This window comes from Leptinotarsa decemlineata, unplaced genomic scaffold, assembly GCF_025532065.1.
Source record: "Leptinotarsa decemlineata unplaced genomic scaffold, Ldec_3_MD MMD2_P_RNA_scaffold_10, whole genome shotgun sequence".
NCBI lineage: Eukaryota > Metazoa > Arthropoda > Insecta > Coleoptera > Chrysomelidae > Leptinotarsa > Leptinotarsa decemlineata.
The window spans coordinates 374,141-396,571 of record NW_027412524.1 but is presented as its reverse complement, the minus strand read 5'-3'; the positions used below and the strand labels follow the sequence as shown (position 1 = coordinate 396,571).

Genomic DNA, 22,431 nt, shown 5'->3' with positions numbered 1-22,431 from the left:
TACGGTTTATCGAAACTCATTCTTCTGTTACTTCAAGAACACACACAAACATTTAGCACCAAAACAAATCAACAAATGAGGGTGGAGGCTTTCCGCTTCCAGCTACAACTGAATGATGTACTACATGAACTAAAAACGTTGACAGGTTTGTCAACGCTATTACCCAGAGGCGTACTCACGTCATACCAAAGTGATAAATTATCATGCCATATATGGCACGCTAGTACCTAATGCGTTAATGTAAATTATCCCTAATGAAAATTGTCTTACAAGTTACTGACTAATTGGAATTTTCAATAGTTCATATCACGCACTAACTTTTCGGGTAAACTTTTCAGTTTGCCCTTTACTACACTCCAACACACTACACTCCAACTACACTAAAAACAGTACAAAATATTAAGTCATCTACAAAAAAAATTATTTCAAAGAATACTGAAAAAAGTGTCATTCATAGTGACAATAGTGAACCCCGTTCCACTTCCAAAATTTTCTCAAACATAATACTAGGTAAAACTCGAATCGCTGCCTTGAAATAAATTCAAAACACACTTTTCTCAAACACCATGAACAGTTTCTCGGGGTTTAAGGAGTAGGTTTCTGATTGAAAACAACGACGCTGAAGGTTGGACGGTTTAATTTCATTGGAAGAACTATGACGTGATCGTAGAACGTGCATATTTGTTGTCTGAATAAAAGGATAACCTAATTACAATAAATCACCTTCTTAGTAAGCTTTACCTACCTGAATTAAAGGCCGGCACGAACTAAATGGCGGCAATGCTGTATTTAGTTGTTGATCACCATTGACACTTAATTAATGAGACACACAATTTCAAAGTTGCGAGAAAGGAAATCTGTCAAAAAACTCGCATTGCCTTAAAGGTGCCTTTTTTGACCCCCCCCCTAATAGATCACCCCAGCTACGTGCGCAGTTCATATTTTCCCACCAATAAATAGGCATCGGTCCAATAGAAACCGATACCTCAGGTTACAACTACCTTCGTTACAACTAGAACGGCAATACTCTTCTCGACGTTCGTTTCACTGACCAAGTTGCATCTTCAGGAGATGAAGTGAACTGAACTTCAAATAGTTTCAGTATTTGTTCTAGTAAGTACAGTGTTCCATGTAAGTGCAATTTATTATCATTCATTCAAAGTAGAACTCATGTGAATTATATATGATTTTTATTCTACAACGAATGTTTGAAATACAAACTGAGTAGAGAAAAGTATCTTCTGTATAATTCAGTGTTCATATAGAAGTATTTGTTTCGAAAGAATTCTTTTCTTTCCCTCATTTCCTTTATTTTTTATCAAGATGGAGTAGTAGAAAGCCAAAAACTTTCTTTCCCATAAAAAAAAGTATACTCATCAATAACATCAAGTAAATTGATGGATGTGGCCGTTACTATGTGGTAGGAGATCATCATGAAAAATAAGAAATAAAACTTATGTTTTTTACGACTTGTATTTGTAACTAACGTTTATGCAGTTTCGTCCTATAACGGAGAAACTTGGAGTTTATTAGTTCAAGTCTCCGAAGTGAAATAGTGTTTATGTGGGACAATGTGGCCGGAATTTCTCAAAACGGTATTCGAAACATAAAAGGTCTTTCAGACTAGGTAAAACTGATTCGATGTTTTTAAACTATCCCTTGGAATGCAATCACAAGTTTCCGCATTGTAATGATACGGAAATTTTGCACTATGCAATCAAGGGTTGGAAACTCAATTATTGAAATCCTTGAAAATGTATAAACATAAACATTGCGGATGTATAACATGGTAAATTATCAAATCGACATAGTTTACTCACCGGTTTTTAAATTAGCGTACCCACTTTGTCACTGATAAACAAAATTCAAGTACTCAATTAAGTTAAGTACCTCTGTTATTATTGTAAAATAGGCCTACCTGTGAGTGCGCATTGGAGAAAGTGATCTGAGGACTTCATTGATTTTATTCTGTATTACTTGATAGATATTCAAAACGAGAATAATGTTTAGCTTCAATACTGACCGGAGACTTCTGACTTGGACGTTGAGAAAAATATCTAATTCTAAAAATCGATATCGAAATACTCATTGACGAATTTCAAATTAAGATTTTAGCATCAAATATGTATAGTACTCCTTAAGAATCTGACGTTACCAATTTGGAATTTCTATATCAATCAAGAAGAACATTGGATTCCACCTACCTTGATACACTGACGTGTTGCTCTCTAGTTCTTCTCGAACGGAAACACTCTTTCTATCAAGGGTGAGTTCCACTCATAAGAATAGTTAATGATTTTCTAGGACTTTCTCTAGTTAGATTAAAGTGTTTGGTCCTATTGTGAGGACAAATATCAACCCCACTCCCTCGTTACTGAGGTAATTTACTTAACCCCTTTGATTTGCTCAATAAAACAAGAGATGATATCTTTTCTGATTTATTGGCGAGGAAGGTCAAGATACAATATTACGTACTTACATAAGAACAAGACAAAAATAATTTACAAAGAGATAAGAAGACTTCTTATACTGAAATTACACAAAAAATTGATGCGGAATCAATTTAACTTTTAGTCGCAACCTTGACTTTTCCCCAAAAGTACCCCAGAAAGGCAACTCTAGATAACTTGAGAGATGAGAACTTCAATATTCCTAAGAACTTTGATAAGCTGATCAAATAACTGACCGTAGATGCATAGTTTGGTAGATGAAAAATGATAGAAAGGCAGACTTACAAGCTTTACTTACTTTTTGAAAAACAAGGAAACCAACAAGACAGAGTTGAAAGAAAAACTGAGAGAAATAATCTTTTTCCGAACACTCGATACAAAAGAACGAAAGTTAATTGTTGAGAATCAAAATGTAACTAACTTTGTATTTGACTATTTTTTTCCATTACAACTATTTCTCCCTCTTGAGAAATTATATTTTCTTACTTTGGATTTCTTATTGGTTATCGGGTGCCACTATCGATTTCGGACCAATCAGAAAGATCAATCCTACTATCTATTCGTTTTGAGAGTGGGTGACGCCCACAGAATCAGAATTGAAGTTACCACTTCTGTCGGGAGTTTACTTAAGGTTTCGTCAAAAGGTGGCAATACTTATAGCCGAATGCTGTGCTAATTCAGTTATTCACACTAAAAATATAATATGATGGAGATGCCTGCATTACTTTACATTATTTATAAACCTATGGACCTTCCTTTATGAGAACAGTGATAGTTGTCCGTACAATTTTTATCTCTTCGTGGGTAATTGTTGACTGTAACTTATGAAATTTGCAAGAAACACTATCAAAAAACTTGAGACGTTCATCCAGAGGACGAGATGGTTCTCATATTGCCTTTCTATTTCTAATTACAATATATGTTCTTTATTGAGAAATATTCGTTCAATAACCTATGTCTTTCCCAATATTATTCAGAATACCCACTCGGTATCTAACGCCTGGGTTTTTTCCGTCCAGATTGCAAACACATGGCCTATTTCCGTATTTCCGTTAAAAGTCTATTTAGAATTTCGAAGAACTATCGATTACAAGTGGTGTGATTCATGATGTCGCCAAAAGAGAGAAGACATTTCTTTTCTTGACAAGAAAAAGGTTTTGTTCCCAAGTAATTTATGTATATCAGGCATTTATGTTTCTTGCCGTAAGTTTTACTATTCTCAGAATATTTGGAAAAGTGCTATCTCAAATAACTTCAGAAATATTATGTACCGGGCCGTATTTACGCTTTGTTACACATCCCTCCCCTCAAAACGTGACTTTTTTTTTAATCAAAATAAAGTGACACGTCGGATCCTGAACGAATATCAATCACCTGAACATAATTTTTCTGAACAATATTTCTGAATACACAAATTTCTCAGGAATCCTTCTCTGGTTGTCCTTATTGCTGACTGTAAGAGATGGGCTGGGGAACCCGTTTCAGGGTTGGAAGAGAGCTACCTTGGACATCCAGGTGCACCCTGCAGCCGCCGTTCACTTTCATTCTCGTAGCCTTCCTCGTCATCCTACGTTGCAATTCCACCTGAAACATTGTGCCTTTTAACTCTTCTTGCATTTGTGTATTATCATTAAAATTCTACTCTATTATCTACAAATCTTCTGTATGAAATGTTATACTATCATACTATATCAACTTAAAACCTTACTCCCCTTTTTATATTCGTTCCAGCCTAATCCATGGGTAGTCCGGGCTGTTCCTTTACTCCAGGTGGTATGGTATGAGGTCCGTTGTCTTTGGGGATGAAGTCATCTTTCGCTGGTTTCTCTTCTTCCTGAGAGACCCGATGTTCAGCCTCTTGGGCGTTTTCTTCGTAGTTCGGTCTCGGAGTCGTGGTGCCTGTGTTTCTTTCTACGTGTCCTAGGTCCTTGAACGCGTCATTCAGCTGTCCGATTTCGAGGTCGTCCAGTTCATGTTCCTGGTATTCGTCCTGTTGGTCTCCTCTTAGCTCCTGCCGTTGGCTCAATTCGTCCGTTTCTCCGAAGTCGTCGGTTTCAGGGTGGCCATCTTAAACGACTCAGTTGGCGTTGTCTTTTTGGTCTGGGTTGGCTCATCTGTGGAATTTTTCTTCGCCTCTGAAAAAATCATATTAGTGTCCCCACCCCTAGTGATTTTGTAACGCTCGATCACGCTACGGTGTTGGTAGTCACTGTGACAGCCCAAGAATTTGGCTCCGGCTAACTGAGTGAAGACGGGAGTGGGGGAAATATGCAAGTTAAATTTAATTGTGGGCGCCAGGTAATTTACCCCTTCCGAATGCTTGTCTGAACCCTGTTCCTAAATTACCAAATGAACTTAAACACATCTGTCACAAAAAAATTGGCATAATCGACTGAATTATCATCAATAAGGAAAAAAATTACATAATGATCTGGTTTATTATGAATACTTCACGAAAACATCATATTATTTTTTGAGTATATAAATTCATATCAATAAATAATATTTATGTACATACAATTTGTATTTGGAGTTGAAATATTATTAGTCACAATCAATTGTGGTAGAAATTAATGTAGGTTTCGAGATAACCAAAAGAAACCATAAATAACCCCAAAATTAAACAGCCGCTAGCTTTGGATCCAGAGCGAAAGGCGCGTTTCACTATGTCAAACATAAAATAAAATCATCAGTATGAAGCTAATTTCTACCCCTTTGTACAATATATTGTCTATATATAAAGGTATTATATAAAGGTATTATGGCAAGTGACGAGAAAAGAAATATTTTAAAAAAAAAATCGACGAATCATTCACTGTCTACTTGCGTGGCTTGATATATCCTGAAGTGCCAAACTCAAGGTTGAAACCCCTGACTTCATCGAATTCAGGAAAAAAAAACAAAGTCCTTCTTCTATAATTTTCCCACTATTGAGTGAACAGCTCTCATTCAGATTCGGCTAACGGATGTTCCAAATGAAAGAAAAATGCAACTTCCGCACTGCCCCATAAAACCCTAGGAAGAATTCAAAGAGTTAGAATTTCTCCCATTTGAATAAAACCAAATGCATTTAGATACAAAAAAAAAGAAAATTTCCACTGGCCGTTAAAAATAATCGTTGCATGAATATTTTTTTTTCCAATACACCATTACAAAATAATATAAACATAATGAATTGTTTTTTTTTCCACCAGGACAACAGAAGTGCTGATTCAATTCTTTCAAAAAAATTCAATGTTCCTTTCATTTTTATTTTACGAAATTCTGTGCTTTCCATGAAATCTGGCAACCTCGCAGTGAAATATTTAAGGAAACTACTCATTTAAGTAATTTCAACGTAACTAAACTCAATAATGAAAATAAAGCTGAATAATCATTTGGTAAAAAAAAACAACACATTTCAGCTTACCGGTATAGGCTGAAAAACTGAGGAAAGAAAACATTAATTGTCGCCAATATTGTTCACCTTCCTTCCCTAGATTCTAAAATAAATATTCTCGGATGAAGTTTCATGTAAAAAAAAAATAAACTATTCAATTAAATTACCGGTCGAATGTTTTCCCTGAACGGTAATTATGATGAAATTTAAAAAACCTAATACATATTTCGCTAGTGATTTCGATCGGAAGGTCAGGACAAAATCTATGCCGATAACGAATGAAACAAAAAGCAATGAAAAAAACATTCGGAGGACTGCAGAAATCGTGAAATTAATTATTTACCAATCAACTTCGTAGCTACCAATTCTGATAAATAAAATTCACCTTTTGATGGAAAATAATTTCCTCCGAAATTAATTAGCAACCTCTTCCTAGCTAAAAAAAATTCTAATATAAATATTAATTGAAATTTCAACCCACTAACCGAATTTATTTTAAAATTACGAATAACCCGAATGACTTGTTTCCGATTCATTAAAAGAAAATATATAACCTTTGTGATTATTCTCACATGTAAAAATAAAGAAAATAAATTTACCACAAGCTCGTGAAAGTCAAACAAGTATACGTTTATTATGATATATACAGAAGGAAGAACCATAATGAAACCTACCTTCACGTTTCGGAAGGGTTTTCCAAAAATCCCAATCAGAATTTATTTCACAATATTTTGGGCAATGTCTTCAATTTTTCCAGTAAATTATCAACCGATTGTAAGGTGAACACCAACTGAAGAAAGTTATGAAACGATAACAGGTTCTATAAGAGGAAGGAAAAGTACATAAGTTGAAGGTCCAAAATGGCGATGCTGAAAAGTCGGGGAAAATTTGGTGCCACTTACGTGAAGTTCTTTTATCCTCCAAAGAGAGTGAAAGGCCAATTTACATCAAATGCTATACCCAAGCAAGCAAAACTAGGCACTGTTTTCACTAAGTGAAGACCTTCGGAAATAATCCTCAAAGAGATGTTTCTATAAACAAATTTTCCAGGCGGGTGTTACGATACAATTTTGCTTTGTTATAAATCAAACAATTTATTTATACTTTTAATAATCGGTTAGTTTATTCATTTCCACATGCGAATTTATGTATATTTAAAACCTTTCTAACCCGCCTATGACACCGACTAGGTCGGTAAATAGGTTGTGTTCCTTTTTTTTCTCACACCCAAGGACATAAGGATAAGGACGGAAATTTTGGCGAAAAGATATTTTTCGATCGTGAATTGCTGAATGAACTGATTGCCTGGTTGAATTATTTCGCTCGTTAACTACCTAGAAGGGATTTTCGAATTTTCAGCCAACTGTGGTTCCTTTTTGATATTGTGAAGTTTGAAGTATTTTGGGACAATATTGGAAACCACCGCTGCAAAAGCAGGATTTTTATAAAAAGGGCAAATAGTCAGTATTTTCTCTCAATTCTCAAAGGACGTTCTTTGTCTGTTTTGTGTTATAAACACCCTCGATTATTAGGAGGTTAGTACAGTATTTTCATCAACCTTGTTCAACTCAGCTATGGAACTCATAACAAATTTTGTTCTTATTGTTCTTACCTTTTTATTACGATGTTGTCATAAGAATATTTTTCTTCAGGGTGTTAGAATATTCCTAAGAAAGGCGTATTTGCATCAGCTTGAATTTGGGAAATTGAAATCGATTGCCAGATCAGTCTCTTGAAGAAGTTTCCTGATCGTTACCTTTACTAATAATTACCACTGGAATATTAACAGATTCCTACTACATCCGTATCCACCGATACTGCCGGATCAGTATTCATTCCCTGGCAGCTTACGAAAAAGGAGCACCCGAAAAGCAGCTAAGTTTAGACTAAGTTATTTGAATAAAGAACCCGGTGTTTATTTATTTCCTTTAATAAAATGTACAAGTTACCTCATTGAGAGGAGTGGTGTAAGCTTTTACGTGACGTCACATATTAGCACATATTAGCGAATGTATTATGATAGTGGTAATCTAGCAATTGAAGTGAGTAATCGGCAAACAGAAGGGTCACTGTATTTCTTCTTTTTATTATTGTAATAAACTTCCTTAGTCATTGCAAATAGAATTATTACTTTTATGAGAAGTTAAATATTTCAATAGTGGGCTTCCCCAAAAACTGGGCAGTTTTCCGATTTTTAACTGGCCAACAAAAATTGGTGGCGCTTCCCCATTTAGTTAAAAATCATTGTTTTTCTTTTAATTAGTTGCACCCACGACTTTGTGCAAACCACTGACCTAGTCGGGCATGTTAGTGGTGTTTTTGATTTTCGGCAACCCTATTGTAAATTTGATTATCTTGTTCAAAAACATCGCGTAGCAAATTGGCGCTCAACTTCAAGGGCCCTAGAAAGACGATAATTTTATTCGGTTGAATGTTCATAGTTTAAACAAAAAAAAATCTGTTTATCATAGCAAATGAATACAAAATGCTGGTATAATTAAGTATCATGCATCCACAATAATAAACATTTTCAGTGTTTCGAGCTCATTTCTCGGGAATATAAATTGAAACAATTCCAATTTCTTTTTAAGGCTGTGCTGATGCGTTTTGTTAGGTACCGTTTTTTTTTGTTGGTTCTGTTCGGAAATATTTGAACCGATATTGGAATAGTTTATCGATATTCGAATTTTTGTTTTGCTATTCACTATCGTTGCGAATGTTTTTATGTAGCAGTTAGAAGGTCCGACTCGCTTTTTTTTTCTTCTGTTTGCTGGTGGCACTGCATACGAATTTTTATTTTGCATCATTCCATGCAGTGTCTATTATTAAATTTGAGGTATAAGACGGAAGTTTGAAGTTGCATAAACACATTATCAATTTACAATTTGAAACGTCGCGTCGCTTATCGACGCTAAGCGTATTTTTTTTTTCTTAATTTTGATTGTTTCTGTCATAATTGAGTTTTTTTTTAATTAGTGTAAGATATTACAAATGCATGAATAGTAGTTTTTATTGAGCTTTCAGTTATCTTTTGTATTTTATAATATTTCTCATGGTCAATATGGCAACCACAAAACTTAAAATGGACATTTGTCGTCTCACAAAAGATGAACTCATTTATGAACTGAATGTTAGAGGTCTAGGTGAGGGTGGTAGTTTAACCGTTACGGATCTTCGGAAAGCTCTTCGTAATGCATTGGCTTTAGAAACAACATCGTTGGCAATCAAAAACCCTGCTTATCCTTATCAATTTGCACAGGACTCAACTGCTGTATTATCTGGTATTGATACTGTTAAAACATCTCTTGGTGACTTTTCAAAAACATCGCGTAGCACGGGTCTTCTTCGAACATTCACAAAGCAACCTCAAAAATGGAATCCGTAGGATAATCATATTGAAACGGAATAATATGAATTCCAGCGCATGACCATACGTCATGGACAGGTGTGATGAACCAATGGACCATCGAATAGAGCTGTTTCAGAATATCCAAATCATTTAAATGCATTTTCCAAACTGGAACAATCTACTGAACGATTGGAAAAGCAGGGATGAATAATATGGGGAATATTTCCTCTCAGAGACAATTCCGCTAAGATATTCAAAATATAATATGAAATGAAATATCAACATTCCTTCAGGGATACGGTAGTTGATCTTTAATTATGACCTTGACTACTAGGTGTGTTGCAAGTATGAAAATATATTTTCATAGGGATCGGTTTCTACAAAAAAAACTTAAAATGTGCAAGATTTCGCCAATAGGATGCCGAAATATACTTAAAAAGAGTTTGAAAGGGATATTTAAAGATTGGAGCAGGGTGGTACATCACACTCCATCTACATTGAAAGTACTTCAATAACAATTGGAAAGGCACTGTCTATTAATTTAATGAAAGTAAACAACAATAGTTCAAATCTGTAATCTCACGGCCCACCAGTTTACAAACGAAAAGGAGAGAGGGACCTACGGGTGTTTGAAAATTGTTATTCTGACGTTTACGAATGATTATACCATGTGGAACAAAATGGTACCGTTACAACACCCCCCTTACCTGAAGAAAATTTAGTCCGCTAAATTTTCTCCAGCGCTAGCTGACTTCAGATCCTTAGCGTTCCATATACCCTTATAGTTCCCCTGCTCATCTCGCAGCTCATAGGTCCATGGTGACACTCTTTCATTTATATAAAATGGACCAATGAATTTGGGTGCAAGTTTTGCAGAATAAAATTTCTCAGCATTCGATAAAACAAAGTTTTTCCTGAAGACTAGCTGATTAGGAAGGAACTCTTCGTTTCTCCGTCGAAGATTATATTTCTTCATGTTTCTTCTGGCCGCTGCCGCCAACCTTTCTTCTACTTCTTTGAATAATTGCTGGAATCCTTCGCTTCTTGTTTCGGAAGAAACTGCCGGATCACTCAGCATACTTAGCCTTTGATGATGTTCCCCATTCAAGATCATACCTCTTCCAAAATTCACGAAGTACGGTGAATGGCCAATCGTCTCGTGCTTTGCTGTCCTCAGTGCGCAGGCAATTTTGGCGATGTTTTTATCCCAACTGCGGTGGTTATCCGATACATAGACTGCAAGCAATGTCTTCAAATTCCGATTCACTCTTTCCGTAGGGTTTGCCTGGGGATGGTAATGAGCATTATACCTAATTTTAACTCCATATTCTTCAGCCAATTTCCGGAATTTACTCGATTTGAACTGAGGCCCATTGTCGCAAAGAATTAGACGTGGCACTCCGTACACCAAAAACACCTCCTCTTCAATTTTCTTCATAATACCATCTGCAGAAGATGACCTCAGAGGAAATACCAAGGAGTACTTACTGTAATAATCACTGACTACAAGAATGAATTTATTTCCTTTATTGGATCTTGGTAATGGCCCCATAATATCTGTGGATATCATCTCCCAAGGCCTCCTCACGGATGGTTGTGCTGTCATTAAACCATTTGGGCCCCGTAAGTCTGGCTTGTGTAACGCACAAGTATTACAGTTCCTAATATATTTAGATACATCGTATCTCATTTTGGGCCAATAATATTTGTCACTGATGCGGTTGTAAGTTTTATAATTGCCCAGATGACCAGCAGTGGGCTCGTCAAGGGCCTCTTCAAGGACTTCTTTCCGATTTTCTTTAGGGACCACCAGCTTCCATTCATCACCATTGTCACCTAATCCTTTTATTGGTACCTTCACATACTTGAAAATTTTATTGTCTGCAATTCTCCAGTGGGGAAATTTAAGTGGATTTGCAGCTATCTTCTTCTTCATTGTCAGCCACCAGGGATCTTTAACTCTGTCTTCCTGAATCTCCAAGGCATCTATGACCGGAACAGCTCGTGATAATGCATCTGGGACGATATTCTCTTTACCTTTCCGATGAACAATTTTGAAATCGTATTGTTGCATCCTCACCGCCCATCTTGCCAACCTTCCGGTGGGATCCTTCAAGTTCTGCAACCAAACAAGTGAATAGTGGTCTGTTACCACCGTAAAACGTACACCTTCCAAGTAAGGACGCAGCTTTTCCACGGCCCATAAGACAGCCAAGCACTCTCTTTCCGTTGTGGAAAAGTTACGCTCTTGTTTTGTGAGTGAGCGACTAAGGTAACAAATAACTCTTTCCTCGCCTTCTAGACCCTGTGTTAGAACGGCACCAATACCATACGCAGATGCATCGGTTTGAAGAATAAAAGGAAGATCATAGTCAGGACAGTTCAGAACAGGTGCTGATATTAAACACTCCTTGATTTTCCGGAATGACTCCTCGCATGTACTAGTCCAATCAAACTTTTTCCCCTTCCTCAGTAGAGCGGTGATCGGAGAAATGACTATGGCAAAATCAGGTATAAACTTTCTGTACCAGGAGAACGTACCGATAACTCTTCTGACGTCTTTAACTGACTGAGGAGAAGGTAGTCGTATCATAGCACTCACCTTATCGGGATCGACGTGTAACCCATTTCTGTCGACCACATAACCTAAGTACTTCATCTGAGGCCGGCAAAATTGACACTTTTCAATGCTTATAGTTAAGTTAGCTTCGCGAAGTCTCCTGAAGACTTCCTCCAGCACGGATAGATGCTTTTCGAAGGTTTGAGTAACGACTACCACATCATCTAGGTAGACGAATACATGAGGTTCCAATTCTGGACCGAGGACAGAGTCAATAAGTCTTTGCCAGGTAGCGGGGCTATTATGAAGACCAAATGGCATACGCTTGAACTGAAACAATCCTCTCCCAGGAACTGTGAACGCAGTGTATGGCCGAGATGCCTCAGCAACCGGCACCTGCCAGTAAGCGGACTCAATGTCGAGAGATGAAAGGTAATGCGCATTCCTCAATTTATCTAAAGTGTTTGACACATATGGAAGAGGGTAACTATCTCTCTCAGTGACAGCATTCAATTTTCGATAATCTACGCAGAATCGATAACTCCCATCCTTCTTTTTAACCAAAAGAACTGGAGAAGACCAAGCGCTTTTTGATGGCTCCACAATATCATTGGCCAGCATTTCGTCGAGTTCTTTATTAATATGTTGTTGAATTACTGGTGAAACGGGATAATATCGCTGCTTAATAGGAGTGGAATGAGTAACAATCACATGTTCCGCCATACTGGTACTCCCTAATCTGGTTCCCATCAATTCCATATTCCTACCGATCACTGCCTTCAATCTAATTTCCTCCATTTCTGTTAGGACAGTTTGACTACGTAGATGATCAACTGCACCCAGGTGATAGGTTTCCTTTGAAAACTGCCAGTCATTATGTCTTAGATCAGGTACAATTCCCATCGCTTTCCAGAAATCTATTCCAAGTATCAATGTATGATGCAACTCCGGTACCAATAATACCTTAACCAACTTGACTCGACCTCGAAGAGAGAATGGTATCTCGCACTCACCACTACTATGACAAACATTTCCATTGGCTACAGTGCATGTCGTATGCTTCGATGTGTCCAGTACTAAGTTAAAGTCCTTTATGATATCCCAACCTCGACTTCCCATGATCGTAGTAGACGCTCTAGAATCAAGAAGACCCAGTACTTGCTTTCCAAATATTTCCACTTTGAGGTATGGACGTTCATCATTTTTTGCATGATCAATAATGAAATCCAATACCGGTTGGAGAGGTGTAGTCGAGTACTTTGCACGAGCATTCCTATCTCGACTTCCTAAGAATGCCCGTGTCCGTTTCCCTTATTGGAACAATTCGGACAGTTTCTTTTGGTGAATCCTTCTCTATTACATCCGTAACATTGCCGTTTCCCTGCTGAAGCACAACCTACTGCTCGATGTCCTGGCTGTTTACATCTGAAGCAAATTACTTGACAGGACCTCTGTCCACTTGTTGCAGGTTGAGTAGTAGCTACATTCATTGCACACATATTTTCAGCTAAGTCCACAAACGCCAGATCTTTTTCAATGATATTTCCCCTACGAGTCGATGGTTCGACATAACTGTTGATCACGTCTCTCCTGGACTCCATTTTCCTGCAGGTATCACGAAGTTCAGAAATATTTGTAGGTAACGGATCCCTAAGACGATCCTGATAAAATGGATGGAGATTTTTCATGATGATGGCTAACTTTGCATCTTCGGACATCGGACATCCCAAACGACTGAAGTAGTTAGACATAACCGCCAAGTAGACTCCAATGCTTTCGGTCGGGTGCTGAGTTCGCCTTTGCAACTCCTCAAACAGTGCGTCCATATGGTTCGCAGATAAGTACTCATCACGAAATTCGCCAACAAGTTCCTCCCAACTATCAACACGACCACGACAATCCTTATAAAATTGGTAAGCTTTTTCAGCAAATAAGTCCATGCCAGAATCCAGTAAAATACTCTCGGGAACGTGTCTTGCCAATCGATGCTCTTCTATCATCTCAAAAAAAGCCGTAACTGACACTCCTTTAGCATCACCAGTAAATTTCTTTATGTTCCACTTGTATGGTGGAATCATTTTTCCATCTGAAGCGACCTGATTCGGAAAGGTTACGGCAGCCAAAGACGAGTGGGCTACCGGTTGAATATTTGCATTGAGAGCCTGATTGATGATTCTATTTTGTAGTTGCGAAAGTCCGGAGGGAACTGTCCTAGAGGCTTGCTGTGCATTGTGAATTTTCTGGTTGAATTCATCCATGAGAATCAAAGCTTGTGCCACAAGATCCGCCTTAGTAGTCTTTTCTGTACAGTCCTTTGGTTCCATCCTATCAATCCGTCCCAATACATAGGAAAGTTTCGTTTGAAATTTCAGTCCTTCGCCACTATTTCTTTGTCCATCAAAATTCGTTAAGAGTACTGTCAACTCATCCAAAGCCGTCTTAACCGCCGTCTCATCATCAGAAAAGATGAAAGGGTAGTCCGGGTATCGTAAGCTGTCCCCATCTTTTTCCATTTGTAAGGCTACAGAGAGCCTATGACGCATTTCATCGACAGTACCCACTGCGACACCACGAACAGTTAGTTCGTAACATAATTCGTCTCTGTCTAACCGATTGATCTGCATTTTACGAGCCATATTATACCAAATGATTATGTCAATAATAACAACTCAACAAATAAAAAAAACTTTCAAGCTTGTCAATAAACTTGAATGAATAAATCATTCAGCACAAACTGCAAGAGTAGGTTTCCAAAATATCTCCAATTTATAAAAAAAAAATCAAAGTTTCGCAAATTTTTTTTTTACTCTGTTTTTTTTTTTAATTCTATATTAATATTTTTTTTATACAGGCCCCACGTTGGGCGCCAAAATGTAACGCTCGATCACGCTACGGTGTTGGGTAGTCACTGTGACAGCCCAAGAATTCGGCTCCGGCTAACTGAGTGAAGACGGGAGTGGGGGGAAATATGCAAGTTAAATTTTAATTGTGGGCGCCAGGTAATTTACCCCTTCCGAATGCTTGTCTGAACCCTGTTCCTAAATTACCAAATGAACTTAAACACATCTGTCACAAAAAAATTGGCATAATCGACTGAATTATCATCAATAAGGAAAAAAATTACATAATGATCTGGTTTATTATGAATACTTCACGAAAACATCATATTATTTTTGAGTATATAAATTCATATCAATAAATAATATTTATGTACATACAATTTGTATTTGGAGTTGAAATATTATTAGTCACAATCAATTGTGGTAGAAATTAATGTAGGTTTCGAGATAACCAAAAGAAACCATAAATAACCCCAAAATTAAACAGCCGCTAGCTTTGGATCCAGAGCGAAAGGCGCGTTTCACTATGTCAAACATAAAATAAAATCATCAGTATGAAGCTAATTTCTACCCCTTTGTACAATATATTGTCTATATATAAAGGTATTATGGCAAGTGGCGAGAAAAGAAATATTAAAAAAAAAAAATCGACGAATCATTCACTGTCTACTTGCGTGGCTTGATATATCCTGAAGTGCCAAACTCAAGGTTGAAACCCCTGACTTCACTGAATTCAGGAAAAAAAACAAAGTCCTTCTTCTATAATTTTCCCACTATTGAGTGAACAGCTCTCATTCAGATTCGGCTAACGGATGTTCCAAATGAAAGAAAAATGCAACTTCCGCACTGCCCCATAAAACCCTAGGAAGAATTCAAAGAGTTAGAATTTCTCCCATTTGAATAAAACCAAATGCATTTAGATACAAAAAAAAAGAAAATTTCCACTGGCCGTTAAAAATAATCGTTGCATGAATATTTTTTTTCCAATACACCATTACAAAATAATATAAACATAATGAATTGTTTTTTTTCCACCAGGACAACAGAAGTGCTGATTCAATTCTTTAAAAAAAATTCGATGTTTCTTTCATTTTTATTTTACGAAATTCTGTGCTTTCCATGAAATCTGGCAACCTCGCAGTGAAATATTTAAGGAAACTACTCATTTAAGTAATTTCAACGTAACTAAACTCAATAATGAAAATAAAGCTGAATAATCATTTGGTAAAAAAAAACAACACATTTCAGCTTACCGGTATAAGCTGAAAAACTGAGGAAAGAAAACATTAATTGTCGCCAATATTGTTCACCTTCCTTCCCTAGATTCTAAAATAAATATTCTCGGATGAAGTTTCATGTAAAAAAAAAATAAACTATTCAATTCAATTACCGGTCGAATGTTTTCCCTGAACGGTAATTATGATGAGAATTTAAAAAACCTAATACATATTTCGCTAGTGATTTCGATCGGAAGGTCAGGACAAAATCTATGCCGATAACGAATGAAACAAAAAGCAATGAAAAAAACATTCGGAGGACTGCAGAAATCGTGAAATTAATTATTTTCCAATCAACTTCGTAGCTACCAATTCTGATAAATAAAATTCACCTTTTGATGGAAAATAATTTCCTCCGAAATTAATTAGCAACCTCTTCCTAGCTAAAAAAAATTCTAATATAAATATTAATTGAAATTTCAACCCACTAACCGGATTTATTTTAAAATTACGAATAACCCGAATGACTTGTTTCCGATTCATTAAAAGAAAATATATAACCTTTGTGATTATTCTCACATGTAAAAATAAAGGAAATAAATTTACCACAAGCTCGTGAAAGTCAAACAAGTATACGTTTATTATGATATATACAGAAGGAAGAACCATAATGAAACCTACCTTCAAGTTTCGGAAGGGTTTTCCAAAAATCCCAATCAGAATTTTATTTCACAATATTTTGGGCAATGTCTTCAATTTTTCCAGTAAATTATCAACCGATTGTATGGTGAACACCAACTGAAGAGAGTTATGAAACGATAACAGGTTCTATAAGAGGAAGGAAAAGTACATAAGTTGAAGGTCCAAAATGGCGATGCTGAAAAGTCGGGGAAAATTTGGTGCCACTTACGTGAAGTTCTTTTATCCTCCAAAGAGAGTGAAAGGCCAATTTACATCAAATGCTATACCCAAGCAAGCAAAACTAGGCACTGTTTTCACTAAGTGAAGACCTTCGGAAATAATCCTCAAAGAGATGTTTCTATAAACAAATTTTCCAGGCGGGTCTTCTTCGAACATTCACAAAGCAACCTCAAAAATGGAATCCGTAGGATAATCATATTGAAACGGAATAATATGAATTCCAGCGCATGACCATACGTCATGGACAGGTGTGATGAACCAATGGACCATCGAATAGAGCTGTTTCAGAATAACCAAATCATTTAAATGCATTTTCCAAACTGGAACAATCTACTGAACGATTGGAAAAGCAGGGATGAATAATATGGGGAATATTTCCTCTCAGAGACAATTCCGCTAAGATATTCAAAATATAATATGAAATGAAATATCAACATTCCTTCAGGGATACGGTAGTTGATCTTTAATTATGACCTTGACTACTAGGTGTGTTGCAAGTATGAAAATATATTTTCTTAGGGATCGGTTCTACAAAAAAAAACTTAAAATGTGCAAGATTTCGCCAATAGGATGCCGAAATATACTTAAAAAGAGTTTGAAAGGGATATTTAAAGATTGGAGCAGGGTGGTACATCACACTCCATCTACATTGAAAGTACTTCAATAACAATTGGAAAGGTACTGTCTATTAATTTAATGAAAGTAAACAACAATAGTTCAAATCTGTAATCTCACGGCCCACCAGTTTACAAACGAAAAGGAGAGAGGGACCTACGGGTGTTTGAAAATTGTTATTCTGACGTTTACGAATGATTATACCATGTGGAACAAAATGGTACCATTACAATTTTTCTCCTCCCACCCGTGACGTAATTTTCCCCAGCTCCTAAGGGCGACCTTTCATCAACATGTACGTTACCTAATTGATCTCGAACCTCTTCTGTAGCCAAACAACGCTTTAACCTGTTCACATGAACCAGCTGCTCCTTTCTTCCGTGAATTTCTTCGATTTTTGCGTTAACTCCTCGCATTAGGATTATTCGGAAAGGTCCAGTACACTTCTTAGCTAACTTGGCGGTAGGACCCTTCTCGAAGGATGGTTGATGAAGGTATATTCTATCTCCAATTTTGAAATCCGGATCCTGGCTCTTCTTATTAAATTGGCCATGGACTCTCTCGGTATTCTTTTCCATGTTTCTTAAAGCGTTCCTGTGAGCAATTTTCATCCTTTGCATGAACTCGGACACGTAGTTGGTATCAGTGTCATATTTCACTCTCATCGGTTGGAATATCTCATCGTGTGGGTATTCCATATCGCGTCCATATAGGAGGAAGAATGGGCTTTCACCAGTGGATGAATGTGTCATCGAGCTGTTCGCTGCCAAGGCATTCGTCCCAGTCTCTCTGTTCTAGTTGAATGTAGTGACTGAGTAGATCCTTCAGTGTCCGGTGGAAACGCTCTAAAGCACCGTTGGTCTGCGGTCTGTGAGCAGTGGTTTGAGGTGTTCAATTCTCAAAACTGTACACATCTCTTTCAGCAGGTTCGATGTGAAATTCGTCCCCAAGTCTGTAAGGAGTTGCCTTGGTATTCCATGTCGTAAAATAATGCCTTTAACAAACGCTCTGGCAACCTGATCAGAGATCTGGTTAGCTGAGGGAAATGCTTCCATATATTTGGTAAGGCCTTCTTGATTTTTTCATAAGTTTCATCATACCCAACATGTCCGTATAGTGGCAAGTTATGATATGTAACTAAAATTTGTGGAATGAGGGTGTCTGGGGCAACCAACTCCATGTCTGGAGTCGTCACTTTTCTTGTACAATACACCATCAAGATCCAAATAATAATCGTGACACTCATTCCTCATCACTTTGTCGGTAAGGAGCTTCACTTTCGGATCAGCATACTGGCATTTCCGAAGTTGTTCCCCATTGCAAATGGGTTCTACCTCCCAGATGTCCGAATACATCTGATGGGTTCAATCCCAGTTAACGACTCCACATTTGCGTGTTCCTTTCCTGGCCTATATACAATAGTGAATATGTATCCTGAGAGCTCTAAGGACCACTTCATCAGTCTGTTGTTCGCTTCCGTGACTTGCATTAGCCACTTCGAAGTTTGATGGTCAGTGAAAACCGTAAATTCGGTTCCATGGAGATAGCAACGAAAATGTTTTATACCCCAAGTCAGCGCCTAGCATTCCCGCTCCGTTGTGCAGTAATTCTTCTCTGCCTTGTGTAACTGCCTATTCGCAAAAGCGATGGGTAATTCCTGCCCATCATATTCTTGTTGGAGTACCGCGCCAATCGCGAAACTTGAAGCATCCGTAGTCAAGAGAAATCTTCTGGAGAAATCCGGGTACTTCAAAACGGGTTCTTTGAGAAGAGCTCTCCGGGGTAATCAAATGCCTCTTGGCACTCTGCTAGCCACAAGAATTTGCAGTTTTTTCGGGTGAGACTTGTCAGTGGCAAATCTGTGCTTGCAAAGTCCAGAATGAATCTCTGGTAATAGCCAGCCTACCATCCCTTAAAATGCCCTAACTTCAGTGGTATTGGTCGGACGTGGATATGCCCTGACTGTATATATCTTAGAGGGATCTGGTCGTACTCCCTCCTTTCATGAACTCACATTTCTCAGGGTTAAGGGTTAATCCTGTTTGTCGAATCCGATCAAAGATGCACCTTAGTTTTTCTATATGATCGTCTATGTCCCTTTTTGAAGAACATATTATATCATCCAGATATACGAAACAGTGAGATCCCGTCAGACCAGACAAAACTACATACTTCAGGCGCATCCAGGTGGAGGGTGCGTTAACCAGCCCAAACGGCATCCTATTACATTCGTAGTGACCCTAAGGTACGGAAAATGCTGTCTTTTCTCTGTCTTGTTCATCCACCTCGATCTGCCAATATCCTCTACTCAAGTCCAGCGTCGTGAACACCTCTGCACCTCCTAGTACATCCAGAGTCTCCTGTATATTTGGAATAGGAAAGAAGTCCCTTTTGATCACAGCATTAAGTCCTCGAAAGTCTATACAAAACCTGAACTTCTTTCCGCTAGTACTCGACTTCTTTTCTATGAGGACAACTGGGGCGCTAAATGGTGAAACCGAGTGTTCTATAACACCATCCAAAAGCTCCGTCATTATTGCTTGCTGTCTGAAAAGTACTCGATATGGTGCTTTAAAGATGGGTCGACTGTTTCTGATGTCGATGGTGTGTTTCACTAGATTGGAGCTTTCAAGTTTTTTCCCTCCATGTCAAAAATATTCTGGTATATCTCTAGGAACGAGTGAAATCTTCCTTTTTCTTCAGTACGTAAATGTTGCAAATTATACATAGGCACTCTTCACATAGGCACTGTGTGTGCTGTCCACCACAGTGTGGGCAGCACACACTCCTGAAGGTAATTTAAGCGGTTAACAAAGCTTTTCTCCAGCGGAATTCCAGATATCTACTGGAACGCTCACATCGCAGCCAGAAAATGGTGGAATCTCTAGTTTTTGCTTTATTCTAGCCACTTTGGGACCCCTGGGATGTTGACTAGCAGCTGAGATATTTTCTGGGACTACATAGCTATTTTCCTTCATGGCCCTTCGGTTGTCGCTTTCATCTTTGGTGTCGTCGATCTCTTGAACTACCTGAACCTCTTTTCTATCATTAGACAATTTACAGTCATTCAATAAATCGTTAGCAGTCCGACAAACAGGTATCTCTGTCAATGCGCGAGAATCTACTGGAGGGGTACAAACACTCTCACGCTCCTTTCTTGGAAAATCACTGGGCTCTTCAGAGTACTCCCAAAACTTTTTCTTTTCGACACTGTATTTCTATTACAACTAATCACTCCGCATTGCCAATCATTTGTAGGTTCTGCTATCGATCGGTGACGGTGACGGTGATAACAAAGAATTTATGAAGATTTCTGCATCCCCTCTTCACATGGCCTTCATCTCCGCAGCGGAAACAACGGTTTTTCATGTATGGATATTTGTCCAGCGCATTTCCTCTAGCTTCAATACGGTGGACGGTTCGTCCATTCCGTGAGTTGCTATTCCTTTGGTTTCGTCTTGGTCGACTACTAGTTGATGGTTGTCTCCAACTATTCTCCCCTCTTACTTCTATGCTCCGGATCGCAGACAATCTAGCATCGTATCTCTTGAATCATCCTCGAGACTACTTCTTCGCATGCTTCGGTCTCTCTCAAACACTCGGCAAGATCGTAGAATTCTCCGCTTCTCAGAACTTCGTTGGCTAGTCGTCCTTCGATTCCTTCTATGGATTGATTTACTAGAAGAAGCTCTCTGTGATAATCCTTTCCAGGGTTTTGAATGTCACTGGGGGGGAAACATCTTGTTGGCTATCACCTTGAGCCTCTGAGCAAATCCTCCGAGAGTTTCATCAGGGTGTCGGATGCATCGTTCCAACTCTCGCTTGCCGGCACTCACAGTCAATTTCCTACCGAAGACAATCCGGAACCACTGCCTCATTTGTTCAATGGTGCTTGGTCGTTCTCGAGGTAATAGGGCTCCTTAATACTCCCTGGCTTTATTCTTTAACTTCATCTCGACGTTCCTTATCACTTGTTGTTCCGTCCAGTTATGAGATTGACCGATACTTTGCATGGCGTTTAGGAACATTTCATAGTCAGGTCCTCCCCCGTAATTATCCAATTGAGCTGCATCGCTGGCTCCTCCTGATACCAATCTTCTCAAATAGAAATTAATTTCATCCATAGGTGACGCCGCTGGTAGTGGCATAGTAGAAAATGATGAGGATGTCGATAAGGGTTTCGTTAAAGTTGTTCCACTGCTACCGACCATACATGTAGTCATGACCGTTCCTGCGTTCATAGTTGTTACCACCGTTTGTTGCCGTTCACCCGATGTGGTGACGGTATTTACTACCGATGAAGAGTCGCCGGTCGTCATATCTAGTATACTATATATATATATATATATATATATATATATATGGCAAACCATAGACACGTGTTTCGGCTTTTGGCCCATCATCAGTATGGTTTGCCACTTTCATGAGTGCTATGTCCGATATTAACTTCTGTTTATATATCAAGACACTCAATAACTTTCATATTTGTGTATATATATATATATATATATATATATATATATATATATATATATATATATATATATATATATATATATATATATATATATATATTTACTACTTGAAATGCTACCTCTCTAGGAAACACCCACAGCTACTTTGACCCGAAGAAAAAAAAATCAAAATGTACTATGAATAGTTGTATTTTCCTCAACTTAAAAACACCTGGTGGGCCCTCAACCTTAACGGTGCCGAAAAAAAAAAACGGTAATTAATTAAATGTAATATTGAAATGTTTCTTGACCTTTTTTGTAATTCGCTGAAAGAGAATCATTACATTAGTACATGGGTAATGCGGGTTGCTCGACAGTCGACGATCTCGGCCAGCTTTGATTGGCTTATCTTAGTAAGACAGAAACGGTTTTGATCACGGTGCGCTACATCAAAAAAAATATTCCAAAACTACAAAACTAACAAAATGTCGATTCTTGAAAGAGGGTAGCTGTCTTTCTTTGTCACGTGATTTAGTTGGCGATAATCCACACAGAACCTTGTCGAGCCGTCCTTCTTCTTCACTAACACGACTGGGAAGACCAGGGGCTGTCAGAAGGTTCGATGACTCCTTCTTTTCTCATATCG

The 22,431-nt window shown here is 37.9% G+C and overlaps 1 protein-coding gene, 1 long non-coding RNA gene and 1 other non-coding gene across 3 annotated transcripts; all 3 read right to left on the bottom strand.

Annotated features, from left to right (window-relative positions):
• Window positions 1-2,425: 2,425 nt before the first annotated feature.
• Window positions 2,426-5,194, bottom strand: LOC111515008 (uncharacterized). Its single transcript, XR_012468406.1, has 2 exons — window positions 4,159-5,194; window positions 2,426-4,034 (listed from the first exon to the last, which is right to left on the bottom strand). It is a non-coding gene; the product is annotated as an uncharacterized protein (transcript).
• A 9-nt stretch (window positions 5,195-5,203) lies between these two features.
• Window positions 5,204-8,359, bottom strand: LOC141487471 (uncharacterized). The gene is made up of 3 exons (XR_012468405.1): window positions 6,732-8,359; window positions 6,504-6,649; window positions 5,204-5,465 (listed from the first exon to the last, which is right to left on the bottom strand). It is a non-coding gene; the product is annotated as an uncharacterized lncRNA (long non-coding RNA).
• Window positions 8,360-12,161: 3,802 nt separating this feature from the next.
• On the bottom strand, window positions 12,162-17,544 carry LOC141487463 (uncharacterized). The gene is made up of 3 exons (XM_074186552.1): window positions 16,706-17,544; window positions 16,477-16,623; window positions 12,162-15,439 (listed from the first exon to the last, which is right to left on the bottom strand). The coding sequence occupies exon 3, from the start codon at window positions 14,372-14,374 to the stop codon at window positions 13,025-13,027; it is 1,350 nt and encodes a 449-aa protein (XP_074042653.1). The 5' UTR covers window positions 14,375-15,439; window positions 16,477-16,623; window positions 16,706-17,544; the 3' UTR covers window positions 12,162-13,024.
• Window positions 17,545-22,431: the final 4,887 nt, after the last annotated feature.